A 19,954-nucleotide genomic window follows, 5' to 3' on the forward strand; every position below is an offset into this window, starting at 1 on the left:
GGCCCCTCTCCGTCTCCTCAGTGTTTGGTTATGCAACACCACCAGTTCACTTGCTCTCGCAAAGTTGTGTGCACACACACAAACTCTAAATCTATATCCAGACACTTCTTTCGGCTCTGAGCTACCTTGCACATTTGTATTCTGGCGATGGAGAGGAACACGAACACAAACTCTCTCAGCCTCACACTTTCTCATGCACATGCTGAATTTCAGACACACAGGGGGCTCCTTACATAACGTCTGGGTGTGGGGGTGCCCTGCGAGAGGAGATGGAGGGGAGGCAGACGTGCTGTCTGCTCCGCTCCGCTCGCCTGTGCTAAGCTGGTGGGGTGAGTCACCAGCAGAGGAGGAGGAGGAGGGGGCTGGGGGGGGCAAGGAGAGGAGAGGAGAGGAGAGGAGTGGGAAGACGGAGAAGCTGAGGCGTGGAGGGAGCTCTGGGGAGCTTCCCATTGACATGCAGAAAACAGTGGGAGAAATTAACCCTTGGCATCATCTGCTGCATCTGCATCAGCTCAGAATGTACTGCAGAGTGTAACTCAGCACACAGACCAGCTACAGCTCTCGAGCTGCTTTTCTGTGTAATCTGATACCTCATTAGTGTAAGAAGCTGTGACAGTTTGGCTCACATCCGTCTGTCCTCGGTTATAGATTTTATCGGTATTCTGGCTCGTTCATTAGTATTTACGTGATTATGTGTGGAAAATACGTCAGGTTGACACAAAACATGTATATGCTCAGATTTTAATCAACTTCTATAACATCACTCAGATAACACGTTAGTTTAGATACTCTATGGTATCGAGTTATGAAATCTGAAATGTAAAGGGCTGTTTCAGTTGTCCTTATGGCGTCCTGTTGTGTTCTCTGCCCTTATATACTGAAATATTTATCAGCTCATTAGTTAGTGTGCAGAAAAATCATCCATAAAACCCTGTTTCAGAATCACATGTGATGTGAGGATCTACAATAAAACACCACACATTTTCTGGTTGAAACAGGAAGCACATTTCCATCTTAATAGTACTGTAAAACCAACTTTAGCATTCTTTTTTACTGTTCGGATCAATCTGTCAGTTTTAAAGAGTTAAAATATCATTAGATTTACTCAATGGCTTCTTTTTTTTACGCAGCAAGAACCTCAGAAACCTAAGATGTTTAATCTTTTTTTAAGCTTTATAAGACACAGAATAAGATACTGCTTCTAACAGAGTAAACACACATCCTAACCACAATCTTCACATACTTTATTTGATTTTAGTGAAAATATGATTTGATCGTAAAAGTAGATGTGGTGTTAGGAAGTGATTGTCTTAAGACTGTAAGAACAGAAGAAAATCCCCTGTCTAAGTGTTAAAAGTGATAAAAGTCTTAAAAGTCTGTGATGTATAAGCTTTCAAACTGCTGACGTTCATTTCCACTTTGTTTCTTTGTGTGTGTGTGTGTGTGTGTGCGCACCCTAGAATGAGTCAGATATTGTGTTCACCAAGAAGAAGCATCAGGCAGCAGAGAAGATTGCTTTCACTCTGGTCTCTGTTCCCCATGGGAATGACATTGCCTCTCTGTTTGAGCTCGATGCCACCACTCTGCAGCGGGCCGACTGCCTGGTGCCAAGGTCAGTCACACACAGGGGGGCAACAGTAACAATAACAAGACACATTCCCTGTAGTTGTGTCCGCTGGGGCACTTTTTAAATAGAGTTGCAGCCGAGAGCGGAGCAGATTTTGTCAGAAAATCTGCCATCGGGGTGAGGTAATGTGAGTAATTTTGGTGCTGAACCATCTGCTGGTGCGAGTAGTCATCAGCTAAGTGTCATTTTGTTCTCAGATAAAGAATAATTTGAAAACTAATCTGCACAGTTTGTCAAACAAATGAAACTTCTGAAAGTTCTTCATTTATCTCAGAACAGACAGGTCACACATATATTTAATAACAAGACTAAGAGTCAGTAACAAAGTTAGCTGCTTGTTCAGGCTTCATTTAAGATTAGTTATACTGTCCATTAATGCTAACAAATTTATATAAAAGGACTAACATGTAGCAGGTTATAAGTAATTAACATGTTTATATCAAGTATGGAACCATGTTATTATTCCCCAGATTGTGCAGTTTAGGTATTTTGCCATCAACCAAAGTTCAGGACAAACAAAAGATTGGACCTGATGATGGCACAGGTTGTTCAATTATTCATTCGTTCACCCTGAGGTGGAGATTGTGTCTGGCAGTCATTTTAAAACTTTTTATCATAAAAACATGAGTGTTGCACTGGGCTGAATGTCTTTCTGAAGTTTAATGTCAATACATGCAGACATGGCCACTTAGTGCATTAACTAATCAAGATTTCAACATTTGGTACAACAATTGTCTCATAAATTTAAAGTGGATGCTTTTTAATTTACTCAAGCAACAAGCATTGAATCAACAAAAATAACGTTACGTCATGTTTGTAATTCACACAGGAACTCATATGTAAGACTGAGACACCTGTGCACCAACACCTGGGTGACAAGCACCAACGTCCCCATCGATGCAGAGGAGGAGCGTCCAGTTATGCTTAAGGTCCACTCATCAAAAATTACACACACACACACACCCATGCTCCACATGAGCGAGATATACACACACAGACAGGTTATTGAAAGTGTTTTTTCGACTGTCACCCTAGATTGGCACCTGTCCCACCAAAGAGGATAAAGAGGCTTTTGCCATCGTATCTGTCCCTCTGTCTGAGGTCAGAGACTTGGACTTTGCGAATGATGCGAGCAAAGTCCTGGAGTCGACTGTGAGGAAGCTGCAGTACGGCAACATCGCCCAGAATGAGAGGAGGTACAGATACACAGAGAGGCCAGATTACAAACTTATTTTATGATTTCACATGAAAATTATTTGGCATTATCTCTGTTTCAGGTTTGTGACTAAGCTCCTGGAAGACCTGGTTTTCTTTGTTTGTGTGGTACCAAACAACGGCCAGGAGGTGCTGTCTGTGGTCACCTCAACACCCAACAGAGAGAGGCAGAAACTCATGAGGGAACAGAACATCCTGGCACAGGTCAGCTGAAGTCAGACGTGTTTTATAATAACGGTTGTTTGAATGTAGGAAGGTTGTTGCAGTTCTTCATCTTTGTTTCTGTTCTGGCAGATCTTTGGTATCCTGAAGGCTCCTTTCACAGATCAGGGCGATGGTCCCATGCTGAAGTTGGAGGACTTGGGCGACCAGCGCTATGCTCATTTTAAGTATATGTTGAGACTGTGCTACAGGGTGCTACGCCACTCCCAGCAGGACTACCGCAAAAACCAGGCATGTGTCCTCCTTTTTACACAATGTAGAAGGGTCATTATGTTGATGAAACATTTCATTACGAGAGGGACATGGAGCACTTTAGGGACAGAGAGATGGCTTTAAATGAAACTTATCAGGTTACACTCTGTGAGGCTGGACACGTCCACTCATGGACCACAGATCCTGCTATGTTTTTTTGTCTATGATTTTTTTTTTTTTCAAGTAAATTTTTCAATACATACAAACACAATCGTCACATTTTACAAGAATCATTTGCACAATGTCTGATTTTAAAAGATACTACAGAATATCACATCTCATACAGACAATGGGCAAGGTAGCAGGTGTGCCAAGAGGGCAATACTGTGCAACCAAAGATAAGAGAGAAGGAAAAAACAAAAATCTACACAAAAAAGCAACATCAGAAAACAAGGTCACAACTACCATACTATACATCCTACATGCTATTAAAATAAGAGTTAGACACAGTATGTATGTGATTTATGTTAAGTGAAGTATAAGTAGTAGCAGAGAGGGTCTGGCTGGGATGTCTCTACCTAGTGGTGAACATGGGAGGAGGACTTGCTCTACGTAAAAAAAATTTGCCTGGAGTATCTGCAGCCTTCTTGATTATCGATACCTTGAAAAAAGGCTGGTATCGGCCCAATACCTGTACCTGGTATCGGTATTGGGACATCCCTAATATAAATAAAATTTGATTGATTGATTGATTCAGCCAACAGAGTCAGTATCCAGTTGGAAGGACCTGACATGCTCTATAAAAGGGAGCCATATTCGGTTAAATTTTGTATTGAGATTGTGCACTGAGTACGTAATTTTTTCAAATTTAATAAAATAAAAAAAAAACCTTAATTCATTTGGTGTGAGAGGGGGATTGGGGGCGTTTCCCTTGCTTTCAAAGAGAGAAAGGCTATGAGATCAACTAAGTGGGTTGCTAATGTCTAGTTTGAAGGCAAAACACCAAACAGGCCAACCAATGGAGAGGGAGGGATGGTGACAGATGTGATGAGACAAACACAGATTTCCAATACTGAAATAATGCTGAACATGTGTGCAAGGCTAGCTGGTCCTATTTAACATTTATTACAGTTAGGATCTAATACCAGGATAGATGTGAGCTAATTTGCTTTAAACCAATGAGCTCTATGAATTACTTTGCATTGTAAAACTCTGTGACGGGCACAAATGAAGGAAGTATGAACATGTCTTTAGATCCTGCTATGTTACAGGTAACTCTGTGGGATTGTGTTTTGGTGATTAAGTGAATGCAAATAAGAGCAACATTTCTAAAACAACAATGCGATCACAAGTTCCCAATAATGGTTGTGTGAAAACCATATTTGCAGGAGTTTATTGCATTTCTATGCTCTAGGTGCCACTCAGATTTGCTCTGCCATCTCCCCCACCACTTGCATTAAAATGTTCCTAACACTTTTACTCTTCCCTTGTGCCATGTAGGAATACATCGCCAAGAAGTTCTCAATCATGCAGTCTCAGATTGGGTACGAGATCCTGGCTGAGGACACGATCACTGCTCTGCTGCACAACAACCGCAAGCTGCTGGAGAAACACATCACAGCCAGAGAGATCGAGACCTTTGTCAGCCTGCTGAGGCGCAACAGAGAGCCCAGGTCAGACTGGGGGATCTAGACAAACACCTGGTGGTGGCTTAGGAGAACAATATGAAAAAAGAAAGAAAGAAAAAGAAGATAAAGAAAAGAAAGCTGTGTCTCTCTAATGAAACTTATTAGTAGACAACGCCCAAACATTTTTGAATTGATTAAAGAGGGCGGATAAAGATGTTTAGGATAGTAAAGAGCATAAAAACTTCCCTCTGCTTTAGCCGTTCATGTGCAGAGACCCTGTGAGTGTAAAATATAATTAAATGTGGTGATTCATGCTTGGTCTACTTTTCCAGATTCCTGGACTATCTCTCTGATCTCTGTGTTTCCAACAAGACTGCCATCCCCGTCACACAGGAGCTTATCTGTAAATTTATGCTGAACCCCACCAACGCAGATATCCTCATCCAGACTAAGTGAGTCACACCCTGAAGATCTATATTTAAACATCCAAGCCAAGCCCGTCATATTTCAGCCGTTCATTTGGAGCGTGTCTAAGCTTGCACGTAGAGAGCACTCAATTTTTCCAGGTAACCGCTTTATGTCATCCTCTTCCTCAGACTCATCCCCAACACTGAGACCACCCTTGAGTCCTCCCTGCTGCAGGAGGAGGTGGAGGAGGAGGAGGTTTGGCTCTACTGGATCGACAGTCACAAGGAGCCTCATGGCAAATCCATTCGGCATCTGGCTCAGGATGCTAAAGGCAACCACAAGATGGATGTCGACATTATCACTTACTACAGGTGATGGTCGGAACTTGGCTTTAATTACCCCCACATCATATTTCTACATGGTTAAAATATTCCCCTCCAATAGCCAAGTCTGACACCTGGCCTTGAGTTTTGGCAGTAACAGTTCAAACAAAAAACTAGTGAAAGCTCATCTTCATCCTCTCTCTTCTTTTACTGCCTTCCTTCCTAAAACAAAAATGCCTGAACAGATTCTTCTCTCGCTGTGACCTCCCCCTCCTCTGTAGGTACCAGCTCAACCTGTTTGCCAAAATGTGCCTTGATCGTCAGTACCTCGCCATCAACCAGATCACCTCCCAGCTTCCTGTGGATCTGATCCTGCGCTGCATGTTTGACGACTGCCTGCCCTACAACCTGCGAGCGTCCTTCTGCCGCCTCATGCTGCACATGCACGTGGACCGGGATCCTCAGGAGGCTGTGGTGCCCGTTCGCTACGCCCGCCTCTGGACTGAGATCCCCTCCAAGATCACCATCCACGAGTGAGCGTTCATTCAAGCCCTTTAGTGTGTTATGCTGAGGCACATTTTTCTGACCAGCGCATGAAAAAAGTGATTCTGATTTTCTTCAGGTTTGAGTATGAATCCACTGACACCTCAAGAGATGAGATGAAGAGAAAGTTTGCTCACACCATGGAGTTTGTTGAGGAATACCTGAAAGATGTGGTCAGCCAGCCCTATCCCTTTGGGGAAAAAGACAAGAATGAACTCACACTGGAGGTAAATAATGAAAAAAAAACAGAAGAAAAACAAACCTCAAGTTTCTCCAAATCTACAAAAAAGTTCTTTGACTCATCGACTCATCATGTTCTCATTCCACTTCTGTCCTCTCCAGGTGGTGAATCTGGCTCGTAACTTGGTGTACTTTGGCTTCTACAGTTTCAGTGAGCTGCTGCGGCTCACGCGCACTCTGCTGGCCATCCTGGATATTGTCCAGCACCCACTCACCTTCATGAACAAGCTCAACAAGAGCCCAGAGGCTGGTCAGTGCTTTCAAAGAGAATATGGGCAGTTGCGTATTTTGTTGATCACTTGTGGTTTACCTTTGGTGCAACAGTTAAAAAAAGAAGGAAGAATGATTCAAGATCTTTTTTTCGTCAGTTTAAAGTAGTTGGATAATTAAAGGCTGGTTGGCAGTTGCATAATTTGGGCATCCAAAAAATCGCCAGGTGGCATTCAAGGGAATACTTTTATATTTTTTGGACCAAATACAGAACCCAAGATCTCATTCAAACCAAAGCATGAAATCATAAAAACAAAGAAATGTTTATATGAGATCAAAACAGTTACTGTAGATGTATTTCTGGTGAAATGTGTTGTTTTGCATCCATTCAGCAACCCTCTAAGATGCCTCATTTCAATCTCAAAGCCTTGAACCAGAATGCTTTTTTAAAACTATGAATTGACAAGTGTTAGACACACACACACACAGTCACACTGCTAAGTGTGTGAGGTTAAATGTCCCCTTCAGGCAACAACGTCCTTCGTACAATCCACGGTGTTGGGGAAATGATGACTCAGATGGTGATGAGCCGAGGCGTCCCTCACAGCCTCCCTGACACCCCGCCCTCCCTACGCTATGGGAAAGGACACTTCTTGCCGGACAATGAGGACGTCATGGTGATGGACACCAAGCTGAAGATTATTGAAATCCTACAGGTTAGTGCCTTCTCTCTAGATATTTCCAGTCTTTTCTTGAGAAATCTGGCAAAAATCAACTATTAATTTCTGTTACTTTATGCTTTTTGTCCTATTTATTAGTTCATCTTGAGCGTGAGGCTGGATTATAGGATCACATACTTGTTGTCCATCTACAAGAAAGAGTTTGGGGAGAAGAGTATCACTGACAGCACGGCTGAGATGCTCCCATTCATACGTGAGATTTTATCCTCCTCCTCCTAAAATCTCTTCATTTTCCACCTTGTACTCTGCCGCACTTAATGACCTGATGTCGGCTCTAATTTGTTTCCAGCTCCTGAACCTGACATTGATGAAATTGCAACCAAAGCAGAGAGCATGTTTGCAGGGAGGTAGGTCAAACAGAGAAATTAAATAAAGACGATGAAGTGATTAAAAAGTTTGTCTGAGCTTTGAAGTGGACTGACTGCGTGCTTGTGTTTGGTTTCAGTTCAGAGTTGAGTGCGGTGGAGTTGGATGACGAGGGTGGACGTACGTTTTTGAGGGTCCTAATTCATCTCATCATGCAAGATTACCCCCCCCTGGTGTCTGGCTCACTGCAGCTCATCTTCAAGCACTTCAGCCAGAGAGCTGAGGTGCTGCAGGCCTTCAAACAGGTAGACGCACTGCTGTCGCACCCGTGCATTTGATGCTGGGTGAGCTTAGAGAATGTGGCATTAAGCACTTCCTGAGTTAAGTGAGTTTTGTCAGTTTGCATTAAGAGGGTCCTCCAAACAGAACAGCTGTTTAAAACGGTCTCACTTAGAGCTTCCTCTGCTGGACTCTAAAGCTGTACACATTCCCATTCCAACAATGCAATGACTTTCCACTTAGAGGTAGCACCACTTGGCAAAAATGTGCTTTTACTCACATTTTTCTCTTAGTGTCATTCTGTCTGGATTATTTGTCATCCACTCTGTGTGTGTCTGTTTGTTTTCCAGGTCCAGCTGCTGGTGTCTGAGCAGGATGTAGAGAACTATAAACAGATCAAAACAGACCTGGACCAGCTGCGTCTGACTGTGGAAAAGTCAGAGCTGTGGGTGGAGAAGAGTGGAGTGTACAGCAGTGAAGACCTCGGCGGTAGACCGAGCAAAGAACAAAACATCGAGGTAGTGTACCATCCCTTCATGGTATCCAGCATCTAAAAGCCAAATTTGTCATTTTAGTTTTTATTCTCACAGTTATTTCTCCACAGAATACATTTTCTCCTCTCTTACACATCCAAAAGCTTGTTCAGCAACACTGTAAATAGCTTTGTTTGCTCTTATTGCTTAAAAGAACTTATGGAAGGATGGTTTGAAAGCTCCATAGAAATAATCAATAATGGTATGTGAGCCTGGAACTGGCTGTAAATAAGTTATAACATTTACAGAGGTAACATGTATGTTTTTTTATATTATTATAACAATAATGCAATAAGAGTCATGATAGAGATCAGTGCATTGATTTTTTTCCCATTACACTATGAAAAATGTTGCTAATTAGAGATCGGATGTGAAGGTTGTTGCACGCCAAAGAGAAATCTGTTGGAGGAAACATTGAAAGATTGATAAGCTGAAGTGAAACCTGTTGTCACAGGCTAATGTGTTTATTCCTCCATGTTTGTGTCTTTCCAGGAGGTTGTTCTGAGCCCTGTGCAGGATGGAGATATAAAACCTCAAATAGACAGCAACAAAGCAAACAATTACAACATTGTCAAAGAAGTGAGCTCCCTGTATATATCTCCATCTCCTTTCTATTTTTGTTCCATAGTGTGTCAGTAACTCAGTGTTTGTGTCGGATATTCAGATCCTGCTGCGGCTCAGTAAGCTGTGTTACCCCAGTAAGAAGAGTCGAGTGCAGCAGCAGAGGCTGCTGAAGAACATGGGCGCTCACACTGTGGTGCTGGACCTGCTGCAGATCCCCTACGAGCAGGTGACTCACTGGAAAACTACACCAAGCTGTTGTCACGCCCACTTTAACGTCTCTCAATTCAACATGTTTTTCTTGTCCTTTTTGTAAAAATACAGAGTGATGAGAAGATGAATGAGATCATGACCCTGGCACACACGTTCCTGCAGAACTTCTGCAGAGGAAACCCTCAGAATCAAGTTCTTCTTCACAAGAACTTGAACCTCTTCCTCACTCCGGGGGTAAACCAACCAGACCTTGTTCTCCCTGTCACTCTGAAATAACCTCTCTCTCATAGAAGAATTATGAAAGTTGGGACTGATTCAGTGTCCTAGCTCTTTCTTTATTTCTTTCTCTTAAACAAAAATTAAATTGTTGTTTTATCTGAGTTTTCTTCTACTAAAATATTCCTTCCTGCTTTTCACCAGCTGCTGGAAGCAGAGACAATGCGTCACATCTTCATGAACAACTACCAGCTGTGCAACGAGATCAGCGACCGAGTGGTCCATCATTTTGTTCACTGCATTGAAACACACGGCCGACACGTCCAGTACCTGAGGTTCCTGCAAACCATTGTGAGGGCTGATGGGAAGTATGTGAAGAAATGTCAGGACAAAGTCATGACAGAGGTGAGAAATACAGGGTTTTTTAACATCTCTTCAGTACAGCTGTGGTATTATTTTAGATGAAGAGCAACAAGTGATCACCTGAGGATGTGACACATGCTGATTACTGTTTTTACAGCCCATTAGAGCTGTCTCTGCAGAGAATTTAACTATCTCCTGTTTTCAGTTTAGTACCTAGTAGACCTGATGTGACCCTGCTTTTACTTCATGTCACTTCTCTGTTTAAATTTCCAGCTGGTAAATGGAGGCGAGGACGTGCTTGTGTTCTACAACGACCGCTCCTCCTTCCCAGTGCTGCTGCAGATGATGGGCTCTGAGCGGGAGCGGACGGATGAAGACGGAGCGTTGGCCTACCACAACACGCTGGTGGAGCTGCTGGCTGCCTGCACGGAGGGCAAGAACGTCTACACTGAGCTGAAATGCAACTCTCTGCTCCCCCTGGATGACATTGTCAAAGTTGTCACTGATGTCCACTGCATACCGGAGGTAAAGGCTGGATGTATTTGTTGAAAAATGTATAGATTCATAGTGAAGATAAACTATAATTGTCTTGTCAAAAGTTTATAATGGTTCTGTCATCTTATCTCCGGTTTCTTTACCCCTCAGGTGAAAACTGCTTACGTAAACTTCGTGAATCATTGCTATGTGGACACAGAGGTGGAAATGAAAGAGATCTACACCTCCAACCATATCTGGAAGCTCTTTGACAACTTCCTGGTGGACATGTCCAGTGTAAGGCTCCGTCAGATTTAAAGGTCACACTTGTCTAACTGATGATTTTCTAATGAGGCTCTGTGTACGTCAGGAAACACTGCGGCTAAATCCTGCAGAGAAAGTGGTGATCAGTGGAGAGACTGGCAAAACTGTGATGATCACAGGGTTTGTGTTCAGACTTAAACCGTTCTTTTCTGATTGTACTTCAGGTGTGCAACACTACCACAGACCGTAACCATGCTGATCTGGCCCTGGAGAAGTATGTGACAGAGACGGTGATGGCCATTGTCAAAGGTTTCTTCAGCTCACAATTCTCTGTGAACCACTCCAACCTGCAGGTATCATTCTTTGTCTTCAACTTTTTAACTTTTACACAATAAAATACTGAAGAATAGACAACCCCCCTCCATTCACATTCACCTGGGACCTTTTTATATTGTTTTAAGGCACAAATTTGTTGCTAGAGCTTCTGATTGAAGGGTTTCATGCTGAAGTTTGTAGCAATGCATCCTGTCATGTAATAGAAGTGTTCCCATCAGGTTTGTGTCTCTTTTTTATGCTTCTCATAAGAATCCTCTGCTCTCTGACTCTTCTTTTTCACAGACAAATCAGTCTGTCTTCATCAAGCTGCTCCAGTCCTCCTTCAGGATCTACAACTGCACCTGGATCTCCTCAGCTCAGAAGGCTAATATTGAGAGCTGCATCAAAACCCTGGCTGACGTTGGTGAGTGTCTCTACTTAGAATATGTATCAAGTATTTCCACTGAGGTGAGAATTATGTTTGATTGTGTTTGGTTTTTACTCAGGAATATTTTGTCTCTTATTCATTAATCTCTGAGTCTTACTGTGGCCTTCATTTTACTACGGCTGCATTTACACAAACATAAATGTTGAATGAATGGAGATAGAAGTGCGCGGTAAAATATGATTTGAAAAAGGCACAGAGAACAGTATAACGCTTTGTGAAGGACTCAGCCAGCAAAAAAAAAACTAAGATATTTTGAAAAATTACGCCTTATAAACAGGAGTGACCCATACGAGTTAGCATCTTAACTCGTATGGCTAAAGTTATCAAAACAAAAATGTTACTACTATAATTTTCGTGGAAGAGGAGGTCCAAGAATTAAATGATGTTCTTTTGGGAGAGGCTCACTTTAAAGAAGCCTCTGAGGATTTTTAATTATATACTATTTATTGCTGTGAATTACCCCTGAATCAAAGTTATACTTTATCAAAATATATTTACTTTTACAGAAGTGTGATTTTAAGACACTATGGGCCGAGAACATGACCTAGCTGACAGGAAATGCTGTGAACAGACTGTAATGTTGAGATAAATGACAGAATATTGTCTAGGAAATCCTGATTTAGCTTAGTTAACCAATGTTCTCCATTCTTCAGACAACTATTTACACTCCTCACCCTGATCTGCGATAATTTTTAGTATTGAAAAGCATATGAAATGTTTTTTCTTAGTGCGACTGATTTACAAATTTACCCTTTTGTGTGACAACAATCCTATATACCTGTGAGCTCAATACCATTCTGTTGTGAGAGTGCCTCCAACATGGTCGAGCTCGAGTTGATTAAGTCATGTGAAAACACTCTATAGACAACAGGAAAAGGTAAAAAGGAGTTGAAGGTGTTTAATGCTATACTCACACACACTCACTTGTTCCATCATTATTTCTGTCAGCTAAGGCACGAGCCATCGCCATCCCAGTGGACCTGGACAGCCAGGTCAACACTTTGTCTCTAAAGGTCCACAGCAACATGGTGCAGCGGGCTGCCAAGGACTGGAGGATCTCTGCCCGCACACGGCCCAGGAAGGAGCCCCTGGGCGGCCCAGACTACAAGAACATCATTGAGAAGCTGCAGGTGCACATTTTCTCGCAGCTCTTGGAGTACAAGAAGCTACAACAGTGCTTTGAGTTTAATGCTAATGTTAGCTGCAAACATGTCTGCGGAGCTTTATGAGTTTACATAAAAAAACAAAATCACTCATGGGATATAGAAGGTGTGTAATATTTTAGTCTGCACCAAAGAGATCAGCTGAAAAATGGAGCTTAACATCTCTTCAGCTGTGCCGCTAACATAGCTAAAGGACTAATATCATCAGCAGCCAAGCCCAAGTTTGAAACCCTCTTTTTGTTTCTGCAGGGTGTCGTTTCCCTCCTTGAGGAGCAGTTCAGTCCAAAGGTTCAGGCTGAGTTTTCTGTGCTGGTGGATGTTCTCCACAGCCCTGAGCTGCTGTTTCCAGAGGCTGCTCGCTTACGCTGTGAGAGCGGAGCATTTATGTCCAAGTATGTTTCTGTCAGTAACCAGTGTATGGACCTTTAAATATATCCTTAGGCAATCAGAACAGAACTTTTTACAGGGACGGCCAACAATATTTTACTTTCTACCTTGGAGAAGATGTGTATGAAATTCTTTCTTTGTTTATTTCTGTGTTGAATTTTCTGTATGTGCAAACATAAACCAAAACTGCTTAGTCAATAGTTTAACTGTTTGTTAACAAGAAAATAGAAATAAAAACAAAAGGGTAAAAGAAGAACATGACTGCGGGCTACATCTAGTTTATTTTTAGTTTGTTAAAACATGTAAAAAGGAAATGTTTCTTAATGTACCAAACGTCCAGGGGTATGGCTTCTTAGCTGCAGCCTTTTGACCTCCTTCAAAAGCAGAAAGTGAGATTTCTTCTTTGGCAGTCGATAAAATATTACTTTAATTTTACTTTTAAGCTGCTGCGTAGCAGAGGGGATGTAAATAACACAACTTATCATCCTTCCAGGCTGATCAAACACACCAAGAAGCTGATGGACAAAGAAGAGAAGCTGTGCATCAAAATCCTGCAGACTCTGCGAGAGATGTTGGACAAGAAGGAATGCTTCCAGGAGTCTGTGAGTATTAAACTCTGTATGAGGAGTACATCTCTTCAACATGCTGTAGTCTTCATTTTTGTTATATTTTACAAGTAAAATCACAGGATCCTACAAGAGAATCGTTGGCTTTTATTTGATGGTCACTTTAAATTATTATCACATTAATAAGCTTAACTTTGGTGAGGATTTAAGCCCCTGTCCTCTGCTATCAGCAGTGCTTTCCTCCCATCAGCTATGCTGCTCAGCCCTTGTTTTCTCCCAGGTCTGTCGGCCCAGAGCCCAGACTCCCCTTCATCAGTATGCTGTAGGCCTTTCTATGTTACATAAGGTAGGGAGAGAGGCACTTGAGGACACTCTCACACTGAGAGGGAGAATAGGAGGGAGGAAGTGAGGAAAAGGAGGAGGAGGAGAAGGAGGGGGGGCAAGCACCGAACAAACAAATCAATACTGCAGCGAGTGTGTGTGCGTGTGTGTATATGGAGAAAGTGCAGGTATAAGAGACCCAAGGAGGAGGCTTTAGGTTTGTATGTTTGTGTGCACTGAGGGGGTGCAGGAGGAGGGCAAAAGTACAAAAAAGAGTCAAGTCTGTAATCACAGTGGCAAGGTTTAGGAGAATTTGTTCCAGCTTCACGGGGAGCTGAGGTGATGCTGAGGAGACATAAAAAGAAATACACCACTGAAAACTCTCTCAGCGGGGATATGAAGACTCTGAAATCATCACTTGTTAGCATTTCTTGGATTCCATTTATTGCTGTAAACTTTGTTCAGAAGTAAAGTGTGGGAAAGAAGATATTGGATTCTTCTTATGATGCAAGATTGAAGGTGGAAGTGCAAATTTATGGCTGACATTGCTGTTCTAACATCTGTTTTTCTTGCACCAAAACCTCACTTAATAAAGAAGCATGGTTTATAACATAAATACATATGTGCCCTTATTCCCTCTGTCAGTGATATTGCATTAGTGAAACTGTCGAGTCCAGATATCTTAATATAGTCTGTCAGAAAGTGTCACTCGCAGCTGCTTGAAAAGTCGGGCTTTTGTTTTCACATATTTGTGTTTGTGCCTGGTGTCAGTCAGCCAAGCAGGTTTTTACGAAAGCAAATTATTCAACAGTTGTGAGCGCACGAATTCAAAGTGGAAAAAAAAAAAGCCTTTTTTTTTTTTTCTTTGGAAAAAGCGGCTCACTGCGTTTGAGAAGCCAGACAGCGCGGTAACGATATGTGAAATGTCAGTTTGTGTAGGTGTGCGTGAGTGTGCTCAAGCATGTATTTGTGGCCTCTCTTTGTCATATCCCTGTAGCCCTGAGCGTGGAGCTGCAGCCTCGCCTCACAGGCAGGAGAGGAGGAGAGAGAAGGAGAGCAGTTGATGGAAATAATGAGTGAGAGAGAGGCAGACAGACAAAAAAAAACAGAAGGAGAGAAAGAGAGGGAGACGGAGTGACAGCATAGGCAGCAGAGGTTGGTAGCTCCCCTGGGGTGCAGTGAGTGGGTGGAGGAGAGTGAGAGAAAGGGATGGAGGTAGAGTGATCGAGGAAGGGAGGAGGGAGGGAGGCAGCCATGTGAGGAGCCATGTGAGTGGAAGAGAAAAAAAAGTGGGCAGTGGCTGCAGGGTGAGGGATTGGAGAGAAGCAGAGTCTGCTCAGTCCATGAGGAGACAGGGCAGGGGGTGCGCTTACGTAACAGCCTGCAGTGGCTGAGCCAGCGTCACGTGGACCATCACGTTCTCCCTCCCTCCCTCCCTCCTTACTCTCACTTCTGTCCACTCGCCGCCTCTCTCTTCCTTTTCTGCCCCTTCTGTGCTTTGTCTCAGTCTATGGCATTCTGTCTGCCCGCCTGCATGCGTTATCCCCCCAAATCCCTCACCCCCTCCCCGAATCCCACCCAGGCCAGGCTCAATGTTTGCCTGGGTCATGCCAGGAGCTGTGGTCAGGCACTGAGTCACAGTGTAGACGTGTTAGATCTCACAGTTTCACTTCACTTGTTTGTGAGTACAAACAAATATAAAGTTTGCCACTGCAAAAAATGAAAATCTTATCAAGTGTTTTTGTCTTGTTTTCAGTAGAAAATGTCTTTTTAGACTCACAACAAGCCAAATTCACCTGACTAGTCTAGAAAAATGTTTTTGTTTCAAGTTGTTTAAAGACTAAATTGAGGTCTGAGTTGCTTGAAACAAGTAAAAAAAATCTGCCAATAGAACAAGAAAAATTTACTAGAACTGCTTGAAACTAGAATCATGTCTTAGTACAAGTAACTCCTCTCTTTTCACTGGCAGATTTTTTTACTTGTCGAAGCGATTCAGACTATTCAGGTGAATTTGGCTTGTTTTAAGTCTTAAAAGACATTTTCTACTGAAAATAAGACAAAACCACATGATAAGATTTCCATTTTTTCCAGTGTGTGCCTTCAAAGAGAGGTTTTTAGGTTGGAATAGACTGGATAAAGATTCAAGCTTACTGATATTTTTTCAGTATTACTTGAAAAAGGTTTTCTTTAACCACAAAGTATCTTAGGGATAAGCCAGCTGTGGAGTCAGTAGTGTGTGTGTGCGTGTGTTTGTTAGTGCTGTCCAACTTCCCCACTCAGTCTGTTATCATCGTCTGTGCACTCATTTGTTCCTCCTCAAGATGTAACTCTTCAAAAGTGGGTTACAAACACTCGTTTTCATTAAAAGAAAAGAAAAGGGGAAGGTCTTTCTCAAGTCACTTGGGAGCTGTAGTTTTTCCTCAAGAATTACTCCAACAGCAATAACAATGCATTTATGGGGGGACTGGTTTGAAACCTTAATTATTAGACTTTGAGGTACTGAGCGTTCAAAGGAGCACAACTGCAGTGGATTCAGGAGGATTATACTATGTTAAGGGTAAGATGCATTCAGTCAAGTGTAATTGATCAGGCCCTGGTTTGAGTCTGCAACATGCAAGGAGCATTTTTCTGCCACATCCTCTGTTTTGGACAAAGTCAGAAATTTACGCAAACTTAATTTTAACTCAAAAAAGTGCAACCAGGGCATTGACATGGGTCTCTCTTTGGATGCAGATGACTCACAATGGATGTTTTTTTCCTATAACCAAGAAACAGTTCATAGTTTTTGCACAACAAAGATGTTTCATCAGGTTTTTTGAAACAGACAGATCTTAAAAGAGGGATTTGGTCATTTTTAGTTTTATCCTGTTTAATGCACTGTCTAATTAACAATGAAATGTTTTCCTTCTAAAGAACAAGTTGCTTTTGATTTACCTTATTTTAATGTAATTAGATGTTTCCTGTAAACACATGCATGCATATGTACATACTGTGGTGTCATGTGTGCAAGCAAGTGTGTCCTCTTGTTTACAGAGGATTGAAAAAGCCTGTTATGTAATGTAAACCGCTCTCACACTCTCTTTCACACTCGTCCCTGTCATTCACATGCCGCCTGTCTGTCTGTCAGTCAGTCTGTCTCTTTCTCTCTCCCTCTTTCTTTCTTTCTTTCTTTCTTTCTTTCTTTCTTTCTTTCTTTCTTTCTTTCTTTCTTTCTTTCTTTCTTTCTTTTTTCCCTGTGAGCCAAGTTTCACACCACCTGCCCAAGGCAAAGCAGATTTACAGATTACCACCCTCTCCATGCTAAGCCCATCACACAGACACATGCAGACGGAGACGCACACACACTTACACACACACAGTCCCAAGCATGCAGTGCAAAGCTGGCTGTCCCAGTGTGAGCTCATCCTGCTGGGTCTCCCTGTTTGTCAGTCTCCTCAGGGAGTAGAGGAACGTGGTTAAGGGAGCGGGTCAGACAGGCAGCAGGCAGAAAGTGGAGCTAGATTTCAATTTGACCTTTGGATGGATTCTGGCTGAGGCAGCGTGATGAGTCAACTCTAAAAAGTTAGCTTAAAGTAAAGTGCATCCATTTAGGTGTCTCTGAGTTGTGTGTTATGTTTTGGTTTCACGTTGTTTGTCTGGTCTTGCTGTGTCTGTAAACAGGCACTCTGTTGTGTCCTGTGCTGAATCCCAGTCAGACAAGGAGCTCCCTGAACTCTTTGTAGAAACACTCTGTTGAAAACATTCATAAAACAGCCAATGAGGCCTTACCTTCATGCGTCTTAGAACCACTATGAATGATATGATTGTCACTGTGAACAATGATTTGACACAGTTCACAGTCTGTTATTTGGATCCGATGCATATGAGTTGGCTCACTTGTGCTCAGCTAGGCACATGACGGGCGATAGGTTGAATGACGTATGAGTGCTTGTGGGCGCTCTCATTGATTCTTGCTGTCAGTTTGTCTCATGGGTATATATCGCTTGAGGAAATGATAAAAAACAGCTGTGAAAAACATTCAAAGAGCTTCTGCAGAGAAAAAAATTAAGCTCAGTTTGTCCGATCTTTGTAGATACTGGTGGTCAGAGGTGCTCGTTCTCGAATTGGAGTTTGAAGTTCTGTTAAATGTTGCATTATCTCCATATTCACTTTTATTATCATTGTTTTATTCCTGTTTGCACTGTTGCTCAGTTTGACACTTTCCTTCTTGTTGGATAACTTAATGTAGTTGACAAAGAAGGGGATAAGCTTAAAGGTCCCATATTATGCTCCTTTTCTGCAGTTTAATATGGATCACTGATGTCTTCATGAAATGGTAGTAACATGTTTTGGTCCAAAAAGCCAATAAATCAAGCACAGCAGTATTGTTTCCAGGCTCTCATAGCCCCTCTGTTCAGAACGGTCTGATTTAGCTGGCGTGGCCGTCATATGTAAATGAGCCACCACTGATACTGCCCCGCTCTTCCGTGTCACTGAGAGCGGCGCCACAAGCTCTGAGTGCACAATATTTAGAAAACAGTGAAGCTAGTTTCCCGTAACATTACAGGCTAAAACAACAGGCTAACTGCAGCTAAAGTTAGCATCCTGAAGCTAACACAGAAACAGGGGGGACACTGAGGAAAAGCTCTTACATCTGCTCCACAGCACACCGCATTTAAAATACTCACATTTCCAGGATCTGAGGTTTGTTGGCGGATGGTTGGTAATGCCCCTGGATTCAGGACCAGTCTATTTGCTAGCCCTCTGTTGTACTGTCCAAAGTTGGGAAAGCAGTCGGCCGTGAATTGACTAGCACACACATGCACAGTTTTACTGACTGTAGCTGGCACATTTCCCTGATAAATGAACTCTATCCACTTAGTGTTGTCTTCTTCCGAGATGGGAAGCTTGTTCATGACGGAACTATGTGGCTGTTTACTGCCAAAAACAAAGCAGTGATGGTTCTTCAACTTTGGCATCAGTGCCCACTGCAGGAGAGAATCCTCTCCAGCAGCAAGGAGAATAGTGGGCGGGGAGGGGATTCAGGGTTATCTGCTCTGGTGGACCAATCAGGTCAGACTTGCTCCTGATTGGTCAAAAAAGGGAATTGCTGACGTCGGCAAATCCCCGAAATCGAAACAGCTCGTTTTAAGTCAGGATTTTACATTCACAAGCACTACTAAGTTCAGGTTTTGTCATTAAATATCAGATTTTGTGGGCTGTGAGGAAAGCCAAAGACCCACAAATTTCACTAAAAGACTTAATAAAGTAATTTTTGCATAATATGGGACCTTTAAAATTCAAACTGTGTTTACAGTGTTAATATTAATCCAACTCTGGATTTAGAGTAAAAAGCTAATTCATTTTTCAAAACCATCGGACATGCATGCATATCAGAAAACTTGTCTTTAAGCGGCTGTAAGCAGCTACAGCTGTATGTACATGCCATGAGTTCAGACTAGAGATGGGAACTGAATTAGATATTTTTATACGTACCAATTCGCATAAGACTGAATGGCACCATGTTTTGGTACCTAAATCCTGTGACTGTGTGGGAGTAGAAGAGCAGATGATTTTCCTACTAGACATGAACACAGCATTGCAAGGCTATATATTGAGCAATAGAGCTCTTAAATTGAAAAAAAAAAAAGAGATTTAACAAATTAATATTTATTACCACACAAACACACATGAAAGTACTTAAAATTGGTACCTTTGATTACTGATGCCGATTGCCAGGTACCAGGCATTGGTACCGTGTCATTTCAAAAGTGAAAGGCACCCATCCCTAGCCTTTAAATAGCAGGTGGAGGATTTACAGTGGTCTCCACTTGTTAAAACATCCCTTTACAGACCTACAGCTGAGGTTGATGTTGTCACTCTTTGCCAAATAAGACAATTAAAAATAACTTTTGGTCAGGGCTTCTTCCTGTTTATCTTCAACATCATACTCTCTCAAACAACCAAATCTTCATGAAACCTTGTTAGAGAATCACATGTAACACTTTCACAATGAACCCGCCTGCTAACAGTCGTCCTTTTTCTGCCTGTTTACACCACCACCTCGTATTTTCTTGGGCCAGTTTCACCAATTGCTCTCACATGGAGGCTTAATTTGTTTTGGTGATGTTCTTGTTTGTTGGGTAAAAGCATTTAATGTGCTGTGCAGCTGCAGCAAACAGCAGCACGTGACACCCCTCTGAGCACAAACATATTTT

At 42.3% G+C, this 19,954-nt stretch overlaps 1 protein-coding gene across 1 annotated transcript in view; it reads left to right on the plus strand.

Moving 5' to 3' along the window:
• The window catches only part of itpr2 (inositol 1,4,5-trisphosphate receptor, type 2), a 64,524-nt gene that overhangs the window by 11,264 nt on the left and 33,306 nt on the right, over positions 1–19,954 (plus strand). Inside the window, exons 11-37 of the mRNA XM_074677032.1 lie at positions 1,461–1,612; positions 2,457–2,556; positions 2,663–2,823; positions 2,905–3,046; positions 3,137–3,295; positions 4,757–4,929; positions 5,217–5,336; positions 5,481–5,663; positions 5,897–6,148; positions 6,238–6,385; positions 6,501–6,648; positions 7,137–7,324; positions 7,427–7,541; positions 7,638–7,695; positions 7,794–7,959; positions 8,284–8,451; positions 8,959–9,045; positions 9,131–9,256; positions 9,352–9,474; positions 9,661–9,861; positions 10,093–10,344; positions 10,465–10,590; positions 10,782–10,910; positions 11,176–11,296; positions 12,269–12,450; positions 12,733–12,875; positions 13,364–13,472. Of these exons, the coding sequence (XP_074533133.1) occupies positions 1,461–1,612; positions 2,457–2,556; positions 2,663–2,823; positions 2,905–3,046; positions 3,137–3,295; positions 4,757–4,929; positions 5,217–5,336; positions 5,481–5,663; positions 5,897–6,148; positions 6,238–6,385; positions 6,501–6,648; positions 7,137–7,324; positions 7,427–7,541; positions 7,638–7,695; positions 7,794–7,959; positions 8,284–8,451; positions 8,959–9,045; positions 9,131–9,256; positions 9,352–9,474; positions 9,661–9,861; positions 10,093–10,344; positions 10,465–10,590; positions 10,782–10,910; positions 11,176–11,296; positions 12,269–12,450; positions 12,733–12,875; positions 13,364–13,472 (4,032 nt within the window). The remainder of the gene's footprint in view (positions 1–1,460; positions 1,613–2,456; positions 2,557–2,662; positions 2,824–2,904; positions 3,047–3,136; positions 3,296–4,756; positions 4,930–5,216; positions 5,337–5,480; positions 5,664–5,896; positions 6,149–6,237; positions 6,386–6,500; positions 6,649–7,136; positions 7,325–7,426; positions 7,542–7,637; positions 7,696–7,793; positions 7,960–8,283; positions 8,452–8,958; positions 9,046–9,130; positions 9,257–9,351; positions 9,475–9,660; positions 9,862–10,092; positions 10,345–10,464; positions 10,591–10,781; positions 10,911–11,175; positions 11,297–12,268; positions 12,451–12,732; positions 12,876–13,363; positions 13,473–19,954) is intronic.

The sequence above is a fragment of the Halichoeres trimaculatus genome, unplaced genomic scaffold, assembly GCF_033239565.1.
Source record: "Halichoeres trimaculatus isolate MK-OKI-2021-1 unplaced genomic scaffold, fHalTri1.1 fHalTri1_scaffold_10, whole genome shotgun sequence".
Taxonomy (NCBI): domain Eukaryota; kingdom Metazoa; phylum Chordata; class Actinopteri; order Labriformes; family Labridae; genus Halichoeres; species Halichoeres trimaculatus.